Source organism: Solanum lycopersicum, chromosome 7 (assembly GCF_036512215.1).
Source record: "Solanum lycopersicum chromosome 7, SLM_r2.1".
NCBI classification, from domain to species: Eukaryota; Viridiplantae; Streptophyta; class Magnoliopsida; order Solanales; family Solanaceae; genus Solanum; species Solanum lycopersicum.
This window is the reverse complement of record NC_090806.1, coordinates 66841582-66852550: the sequence shown is the minus strand read 5'-3', so window position 1 is coordinate 66852550 and position 10969 is coordinate 66841582. Positions and strand designations below refer to the sequence as shown.

General features: G+C 29.0%; 1 protein-coding gene across 1 annotated transcript; it reads left to right on the top strand.

Moving 5' to 3' along the window:
- Positions 1-1011: 1011 nt before the first annotated feature.
- NCED1 (9-cis-epoxycarotenoid dioxygenase) lies at positions 1012-3177 on the top strand. The gene has a single exon (NM_001247526.2). The coding sequence runs from the start codon at positions 1089-1091 to the stop codon at positions 2904-2906; it is 1818 nt and encodes a 605-aa protein (NP_001234455.1). The 5' UTR covers positions 1012-1088; the 3' UTR covers positions 2907-3177.
- The last annotated feature ends 7792 nt before the right edge of the window (positions 3178-10969 follow it).

The window sequence follows — 10969 nt, the reverse complement described above, 5'->3', positions numbered from 1 at the left end:
TGTAGACATTAATTTAGAATAAAAGTTTTAAATTTTGCAACATTAAACGCTAAACTCAAAAGTATATACAAGTTGAATTGTAATAATAAGCCAATTTCACTCGAAAAATATTGTATACAAAATTAAATATATTTTTCAAATTTTTTACTATTAATTTGTAGGAAAGAAGAAAATAAAAACACACGTTTACAACATAAGATGATAATCCCTCAATCCCTCTAGTTCACATTGAGTAGATTATTTTTCAGAGTTCAAAATAAATCAATTTCTTTTATATGTCTACGTAATTATTTAAAAAGAATTTATCATCCTTCTTTATGGAGTTTTTAACTATTTTAAATTTACTACTAGAATAATTTAAAAATAATAAGAAGGATCATAATGAAAAATAACCTTCCTGAAATACTTTTTTTTTTCAATGAATGTACCCCCAAATCCCAACAATCCACTTAACATGAATTAAATGGGGTGCTAATTAGGATGGAGCCTCTCTCACCCCATATATTTTTCTATTTTTTCGATATGAATTGTGATGAAATGATTAAAGACTCTTTCATTCTTAATTATCTTTCAATTTAAGCTTTACATATGAAAAAAAACAAATATTCAAAATGTCATTTTCAAAAATAAATTTTACTATATGCAAATTCAAATTAATCGTAATAGACGCTCAGTGATCGATCATAAACACAGAGAGTTAGGTAGTATTGTCAAATTTATTTTCATAACAAAAAATGTAGGGACACCCACCCCTTCTCCCCACACCCACATGGGTCATTTGTTGTATTAGTAGTAATATATAGTAGTAGTAAAGAGTTTAATCCTCCAAATATGCATTTTTCACATATCCAACACGTGGTCTTCTCTTACATGTTAGAAGTGGACCATAATTCCACACTCTCCCCAACTCTATATATACAAATCCTCCCCTTCTCTCTTCTATAAACTCAACTCAAAAGGAAACTAAACATAAACTCTCCTCATTTCCCACCTCTTTTCTCTCTACAAAAAAAAAAAAAAAATCCCCTTTCCACAACACCAAATTGTACTATTAACATCCAAAAAAAAGAAAAAGAAAATAGGTAGCTATGGCAACTACTACTTCACATGCCACAAATACATGGATTAAGACTAAGTTGTCAATGCCATCATCAAAGGAGTTTGGTTTTGCATCAAACTCTATTTCTCTACTCAAAAATCAACATAATAGGCAAAGTCTCAACATTAATTCCTCTCTTCAAGCTCCACCTATACTTCATTTTCCTAAACAATCTTCAAATTATCAAACACCAAAGAATAATACAATTTCACACCCAAAACAAGAAAACAACAACTCCTCTTCTTCTTCAACTTCCAAGTGGAATTTAGTGCAGAAAGCAGCAGCAATGGCTTTAGATGCTGTAGAAAGTGCTTTAACTAAACATGAACTTGAACACCCTTTGCCGAAAACAGCCGACCCACGAGTCCAGATTTCTGGGAATTTTGCTCCGGTACCGGAAAATCCAGTCTGTCAATCTCTTCCGGTCACCGGAAAAATACCCAAATGTGTTCAAGGCGTTTACGTTCGAAACGGAGCTAACCCTCTTTTTGAACCAACCGCCGGACACCATTTCTTCGACGGCGACGGTATGGTTCACGCCGTTCAATTCAAAAATGGGTCGGCTAGTTACGCTTGCCGTTTCACTGAAACAGAGAGGCTTGTTCAAGAAAAAGCTTTGGGTCGCCCTGTTTTCCCTAAAGCCATTGGTGAATTACATGGTCACTCTGGAATTGCAAGGCTTATGCTGTTTTACGCTCGTGGGCTCTTCGGACTTGTTGATCACAGTAAAGGAACTGGTGTTGCAAACGCCGGTTTAGTCTATTTCAATAACCGATTACTTGCTATGTCTGAAGATGATTTGCCTTACCATGTAAAGGTAACACCCACCGGCGATCTTAAAACAGAGGGTCGATTCGATTTCGACGGCCAGCTAAAATCCACCATGATAGCTCACCCAAAGCTCGACCCAGTTTCCGGTGAGCTATTTGCTCTTAGCTACGATGTGATTCAGAAGCCATACCTCAAGTACTTCAGATTTTCAAAAAATGGGGAAAAATCAAATGATGTTGAAATTCCAGTTGAAGACCCAACAATGATGCATGATTTCGCAATTACTGAGAACTTCGTCGTCATTCCTGATCAACAAGTCGTTTTCAAGATGTCTGAAATGATCCGTGGAGGTTCACCGGTGGTTTACGACAAGAACAAAGTTTCCCGATTTGGTATTCTGGATAAGTACGCGAAAGATGGGTCTGATTTGAAATGGGTTGAAGTACCTGATTGTTTCTGTTTCCACCTCTGGAATGCTTGGGAAGAAGCAGAAACAGATGAAATCGTTGTAATTGGTTCATGTATGACACCACCAGACTCCATTTTCAATGAATGTGATGAAGGGCTAAAGAGTGTTTTATCCGAAATCCGTCTCAATTTGAAAACAGGGAAATCAACAAGAAAATCCATAATCGAAAACCCGGATGAACAAGTGAATTTAGAAGCTGGAATGGTGAACCGAAACAAACTCGGAAGGAAAACAGAGTATGCTTATTTGGCTATCGCTGAACCATGGCCAAAAGTTTCTGGTTTTGCAAAAGTAAACCTGTTCACCGGTGAAGTTGAGAAATTCATTTATGGTGACAACAAATATGGTGGGGAACCTCTTTTTTTACCAAGAGACCCCAACAGCAAGGAAGAAGACGATGGTTATATTTTAGCTTTCGTTCACGATGAGAAAGAATGGAAATCAGAACTGCAAATTGTTAACGCAATGAGTTTGAAGTTGGAGGCAACTGTGAAGCTTCCATCAAGAGTTCCTTATGGATTTCATGGAACATTCATAAACGCCAATGATTTGGCAAATCAGGCATGATTGTGACTATTACTGAGGAAAATTTACCAGAGGGATGGTTTAGAATATACGTCCCCGGAATATTCCTCTTTAATGGAGTTCGTTTCTTTGATTATTTCTACATCTTTTTTCTTTGTTTATATAGTGTGAGAGATTCTCAGAGAACCAGTTAGTAGCTTGGATGTAGTTAGAAAATGGGAGCTCAGCTGGTTTTTTTCTGGTGATTCTTTCACATTTGATTGTGCATGAGAGAGTATATATACCTTATTATAGGAATACAATACAATGTTCCTGTAACTCTCTGTTTTCTTGTATATCAAAAAAAAAAATCATCGCTTATACTATTTTCCACCCTTTCTCTTTGATTGTGTTTCTGTTTCTTTAGTTTTTAGCTTGTGTTTCGTTCGATATTCATGTTGGTAGATTTCGAATGTGGTGTTCAGTATTGATACTGATTTTTGTTTGTGGTTTCTAATATGGTATTCAATAATGATGTTTGGTTCTCGACTAACTTTGGTTTTTTTATTTGGCGTTCAATATTAGTGTTTTTGTTTGTGTCTTCTTTGATTTTTAATTTACTGTTGCAACTAGATTAATTATTATCTGTGTTTTCTTCTTGGTTATTAAATTTGGTTGTCAATATTAATGTTGATATTCGACTAATCTTTGTTTGGGTTATTTGGTTTTGTCGCTCTAATAATTTTTGTGTGTGTTTTTTTTATTTCTTATTCTAGTGTTCAATACTAATATTGACACTCGATGATGTTTGTTTGTTTTTTCTTGATTTCTAATATGGTATTCAATGCTAGCATTAGTATCACTACTGGTACTTGATTAATTTTTGTTTGATATTTTTTTGGCTTTTAATCTAGTGTTTAGTATTATTAGCACTTGATTAATCAATCAAAAGAAAAAAAAAAGACCATTCATATTTAAATTTAAAAATTCTAATAAAAAATAAAATAAGTTCTTCCAATTTTTTATGTATATTACCACCCTAAAATTAGGGATAATGCCCAAGTACCCCTAGCGTATGCCCGAAATCTCAGAGACACACTTATACTATACTTAGGTCCTATTACCCCTAGAACTTATTTTATTAATAATTTTTTACCCCTTTTCGACCTACGTGGCACTATTTTGTGGGCCCAACGATTGTTGACTTTTTTTTTCAAACTAGTGCCAAGTAGGCAAAAAGGGGTAGAAAATTACTTATAAAATAAGTTCAGGGGTAATAGGACCTTAGTATAGTATAAGTGTGTCTCTGAAATTTCGGACATAGGTTAAGAGGGTACTTGTGCATTATCCCCTAAAATTACATGTATTTTTTTGGGAGAATAAATAAAGAAAAATCTTTGTCCTTAACCACTATGTTTCAAAACCATGAATTTGACGTGTACATTACCGATAATTTAAATAATTTCTATTCTATTTCGACAGAATCAATAGTTAGATTAGATATAACTAATTTACCAAAAAAGCAATAATTTTTTTTTTTGTGATTTCAAATTTTAAATCTAGGTGATCTATTACTTGCACAAAACTTTTCTCCTATACTGGATGAAAAGTGATACACTATGTGAAAAAGGTGAGAGACTAAGAGTTGGTCATTTTTTATTATTATACGGTGACATGAAAGTCTATTTTTTTTAGCATCTAAAGATATGAGATCATATTTTGTATTTATATTAAAAATTTAGAAAATACTTATAAATTATCAATAATGAACTTAGTTATTATTTTACATTAAATTGAAGTTATTGAGAAAATATAAACTCATACTTTAGAAATCTCCCGCTTTTCGAGGTAGTACATAATTAAATAAGATATTTCATGTCAATAAAACACAAGAAATACATTGAATATATAACTAAATAAAACACAAGAAATATATTAAATATATAAGTAAGCAGATCATACACAATAGTAACTGTACTTTAATATTTTACTTGTCTAGAATCAGAACATATTGTATTACTAGTGAACTAAGTTATTATAGATGATATCAAAGTTGTAATATAGGAGTATTATTACGTTTGAATATATAAGTAAACATATTTAAAATCGTATAATATCACTAACGGGTTGATCCTTTCCGAAAGTTATTGCGGATAATTGGAAGCAAATTAGCGAAAGAGGTCAATGTCATTATCTTCCTAATTTTCATGCAAATTGTAATATTGTTAATTGTGGCACTCTCTCATTGGTACCTTTTGCAAATATTTTTTTTTGGAAAAAAACATAGTTAGCCAATCAAAACATGCAACATAGCAGTACACCTTTTGGGACTAAAAATTATATTAATCTTTTTCTGCTTAAATTATATTATCCGTTTTATATATTTATTTTACGATACAATTCACGGCGATATAATGAAAGTAAGGGGATCCATGGTGATAGTAACAAAATGTCCTGAACAATTGGCGTTTTTGCTTAGTAGTCTCATTACAACGAAAAAAGGCTTTGTGAAGAAAATTTTTTCAATATTGAAGCTCAAAATTAGAATTTTTAATTTAAATCACGTCGTGTAATTCTAGTACTTTTGTTCCGAAGAATATTCAGATGGTTTTGAGGATTCTTGTAACCTTTAACATGTCCTATAAAAACACAAAATATTTTACTTTTTTAAAATTTTAATTACTATCTCCGTTTCAGAATTTTTTCCCATTCACATCTTTCTAAAAAAAAACTTCTACCTCGAGCACACGCAATGGAGCCCTGGGTTACCGAAAGCGATCAATCTTTCTTCTGGTGGGAGGGAGTCTTGTTATCTCCGTTTCAAAAAGGTTGATCTAGTTTGACTTGGAATGTAGATTAAGAAGAAAAAAAGAATTTTAATTTTGTGATTCTAAATTAAAGTTATGTCAAGTGTACCAAAATGTCATTTAATCTTGTGGTCTTAAACATTTCACTTGGAAAGTTAAGGATAAATTATTGCCAAAAAAGAAAATAGGTCATTCTTTTTTAAACAAACTAAAAAAAATGGGAACAATCTTTTTGAAACGGAGAAAGTAATATAAAAAATATTCATAAGCAATTTATTTGATTATAATGGACATGCTCAAGAATTGATAAATCCTATTGTTGAATGCCTTGAATCGGACCCGCTACAAACAGAAAGGACGGGGGTCTCGCTGCCCGGTCAGCGAGTCGGGGGGTCCAGGGGGGCGACGCGCCCCCTGGCCTGGGGGTCCGGGGGGGCGGAGACGCCCCCGGGCCGACGGTATACAATGTTGTTGTATTGGGCCCTTAATTTTCTGTTGATTCTGTATGTTGGGCCCAAGCCTGTTAGGGCGTAGCTTAGCACTATATATAGACGCTATGGGAAACCCTATTCTGTAATTCTGTTTTTGCCTCTCCATAATAAAACCGCTCCCTCTCTTCCCGTGGACGTAGCCAATTTGTTGGTGAACCACGTAAATCTGTTGTCTTGTTTTTCGCGTTTATATTTTCTCGTATTATCTCAAATTCCGCACAACACCTATATTGAAGAAAAACAAAATAAAATCATATTCTATTATATTCGATATGATTAAAAGAATAAAACATAAATCTATTTTATTTTTACCTAAAAAAACTAAAGTTATAATAACGATAAAAGAAAGTATTGATAAAAAGTAAACATAATCAACGTACACGAAATAACAGTAATAACAAGATTGAAAGATAAAAGATAATCTATAGTTTTATTATATATATAAAATTATCAATCATGTTGGAGTAGGATAGATATTTTAGATTTAGACCGCAGCAATTGTGATTTGGTATACGTGAGCTCTTTTCATTGGTTAAGGGGAATTTTTATGAACTTTTTGTCCAATAAAGGTTTTTAATTGGTTAATGAGTCAAATCATTTTTAGTTTATAAAAAAATTATGTCTTAGCTCCAACCATAACATAATTATTTAGTGGTCAATGTTTCCCATTTTTAATTGTTCCATTTTTTTTTTATATAATCCATGTGGTTATATAAGTAACTATGTGCTATAGTTTTTTAAACAATAAAATTGAAGTGATCTTGTTTATGAATCTTTAAAGAAACTCTAGAGCAGATTTGCTTTATAGTATATATATAATATATATATATATATTAATAGCGATAATATAGTCATAATGTAATTTCACAAAGAAGTCTAAAAAGAACAGGATGTAATATGTAAAGTTATAGATTTTACCTTTATTTTCGTGTTGTAGAATATATATATATATATAGTAGTGAAGCTACTCTTAGCTAATTTGTCGGGAAATTATATTACACCTTTTGCTAGGTCAAAATTTTGGACTTTTATATGTACCATGTTGATTCTCCTTATTTTTGTTGTGTATCTACTTTCTTTTATATTCGTACCTCTCAAAAACAAAATTGACTTACTGACAGATAAAGAGATTGTTTTCGATAAGTTTACTTCTTATTATGAGTAAATAAATATAATAAAAATTTTAGAAAAAAAGTGTTAGACAGTAGAAATAATAGTGATAACCAAATTATTTTTGTTTTAATAAAAAATATAAATAAATAAACAAAAAGGACCACTCATGAGATGATTATTGTTGAAGATGAAAGGTGAGGTATACAATTAAAGAAGTCTTATTAATTTTTTTTAATTCGATTTTGGGCCATAGGCTACTTTTATTAATTAATTAAAAATAAGTTAACTAATTAGGTACTAATCCTTGACCATTATCATCCAAATAGGATTGAATTTGAATTAATTAGATTTATTTGTTCATGTCAGTCTTTGATTGAGTAAATTACGGCATAAAGATAAAATAATATAATAAATAATTATTTCTTTGGTCCTCGTAGATCATCAACACCACCAATAAATAATTTAAATTAAAAGTTTTTATGTATGTGTGCGGATTGTGAAGTATAAAAATGTGCATGCGTATTTGAAAAAGACGGTATATATTATATAAATAATCGTGCATGTTTTTTGGAAATTAAAAAAAGAAAGAAGAAACAAAGAGTAAGAAAATTAATAAGGTATTTTATATTCAAATTTTGATAATGAAAATGACTATAAAAATGTCATTTTAAAGACTTTATAATATGTAAATTTAATTTAATCAAATTACGGACGCTAAACACGAATAAGAAAAAGGGTACTTTGAAGATGGCAATTGAACTCTACCCAATTTTTAGCTTCATTACAATACTTTCTTAATTTTTCTTTTAGAACGATAAAAGCTATGTACGTTCACATTATGTTTCACATATGAGTCTCAAATTCAATTTAGCTAAAGAAAAGAATTGACACGTAATACTTTTTTTTAATTTAATAATAAACCACACATGATACAAAATTATACTAAGATTATTTAAAATTGAATAAATTATATTTATACCAGTTGATTTATAAAGTTTTAGACTTAGATTCAGTTTCATACTTTTATTACTGGTTATCACTCTCAGTTATTCTATAATGTATCAGCATTTGCTTTTAAGAAAAATGTAATCTGTCAACTCATGTGCATAGTTCATTTGCTTTATCTTTTTATGTCAATTCTTAACTATTAAATCGATAATTAAATTGATAACAATCAATACCCAATAAGCAACATCTTAATAACTTTATAACATTTTGGCATAATTAATAACTGATAAATTAAATTCATAAAAATCAAAATTGAATCGATTTATACATAACCCTACTTTAGATAAATTATCATTTTTGATGAACAACTTATCAATTAATGGCTCCTATAGATATTTATTATACTTGTATTATGAATAATTCGAGTGGACAAATATTTTTACGCCGTCAATTTTAATTTGTCCACAAATATATTATAGCAGCTTTAATTTGTTTTGTAAGTCTTCATGCAACTTGGTCAAATAGTGATTTGTATATTTTCTATACTCATTTAATTATTTTCCTCCACATGATAACACCACTATAGAAAATGAAATGCTTTCTTTTAATAACCACAAAACATATCTTCTTGAATATTCTCAAATGTTAAAAACATTTTCTTTTAAATTCACACCATCTTTAATTTAATTTTCAAATCAAGAAAAATTAATGAGTTATTTTTGTGAAAACGAAAGGTATATAATTAAGTTCAAAATTCAAATGTACTTTGTTTTGTTATAGTCAAAAGTTGAACTTAGCAATTTTGATTCAGATTTTCTATTTGTCTTGAAATATTAATATGTATTAATTAGACGTAATTTAAAAAAAATACTACTAAATAAAAGAAGTAGAATCTCAAATCTATATGCGATATTAGTATTATAAGTTTTCCCTTTTTTTTAATCCTTGAATAAAATACCTAAGAGAAAAAAATAATCATTGATTTCTTTTTCACTATTTGACTATAAAATAAGGATAAAAGCATTTAAAAAAAACTTCCATCGATATAAAAACAGAAATTCCCTTTTTTAATTCAATAAAACAAACATTCCTAAAAAATATCTATGTACTCAGTAGTAATGTATTGACAATGAATTATAATATTATAATTCTTGAATTATAATTCTAATTTAAATAAATAAAATTTTATTTACGAATATTCAACCCATCACTCAATATATTAGAAATTAAGTAAACTCACTAAAATTTTGAGTTGGAGAAAGAGTTGTTAGATAAGACAAAGTCACATGTGTGTCTCTTTCTATTTTCAACTTGATTATGGGCAATTGCAAGTCCCTCTCGTTAATACAGATTGTCGCGGAATGAAATAGTATTTTTTGAATTTTAATCAGCATCGAATAAAAATAAATATTTCTATTTGAGAATTTTTCGCTTAAATGAATTTTACATTGTACAGATTTAAATTTAAATTAGATTAAATTTCAATGCGATATTATATCAAATATCGAATTAAAAATAAAAATAAAAATTGAAGTCCCTTTCTTCTATGGGGGAATTTACGATTATTCCATAACTCAAAAAAGCAGCCATTATTTATCTGCCACATATACTATGTTTGAAAAAATAAATAAAACAAAACATTAATTGAAACTTCAAAGTAACGAAAACGTGCAAAATGGCGGCGTCTAATATTTCTTCTGTCCCTATTTAGTTGTCTATTTTTAAAAAAAAATATACATATTAAAATAACAATAATTACTATAGTAAATTTACAATTTTATACTTATTAAATATGATTTTAAAAAGAATATATTAAAGCTTAGAAATTTTCAAGAAATTTAAATAATAATATAATAAAAAAATAAAATTTATCCTTTCTTGATTTGTCCAATTAAACAAGTAAATAAGAATGTCTAAAAGAAAAAATATGAACAAATAAATAAGAATAGAAAAAGTATAAATTATTAATGTGAATAATGAATGCTCTTTAAAAAGAAGCAATTATTTGGTGGAAATATTTTTCTTAAATTAACCAATTTTTCTTTTTCTCCATCAACGTATTTTAATTTGTAACTATTTAAACTCATGGAAATTCTTTTAAAATGAGTTAACGTATTACGTATAAAACACTAATTACAAAAAGTTAGGTTTTAGTCAGCAGAGTTGCTTTATTCTTATCATAATCTTAATTCCAATCTAGATGATTAATGGATTATGTGAAAATTGTGAATTAATTAAACCTTTTTTCGAAGTAAATATGAACCTAACTTTTAAGAATTTGCTCGAAAGATTTTTGAAGATATGACAACTAATATGATAGGAAATTAATACATTCTTTATTATCCAGCAAGACGTGGAAATGTTTATATTGAATGATCGATGTTTAGTTTTAGAATATTATTTTTACTATATATAAAAAAAGAGAGATAAGTGGTAAAAACTCATTTAAATTAATTTTATTTTTGAGTTTCATACCTAAACTATTGAAAGTTTGAGTTGCATACCTAAACTATCACTTTTTAGTTTGAGAAACACACTTCTCTTCTTTATCACTCTCATCATAGTATATGTAATATACTCTCTCTCTCTTTTATTTTTAAGAATTTTCACATCACACTTCATATGGACAAAATATTCAATCTTGACAAAAAATAAATAAATTATTAGTATTAGTTGAAATTAAAAATTTTAAAACTATTAATAAAAAAATAATATTTTTTTATAAAATAAAACGTAAATTTTTTTTTTACCCCACACCATTTTCTAA

Bases quoted from the DNA above. Each gene is read 5' to 3' on its own strand.
- NCED1 (NM_001247526.2), top strand. From the start codon at position 1,089: ATGGCAACTACTACTTCACATGCCACAAATACATGGATTAAGACTAAG.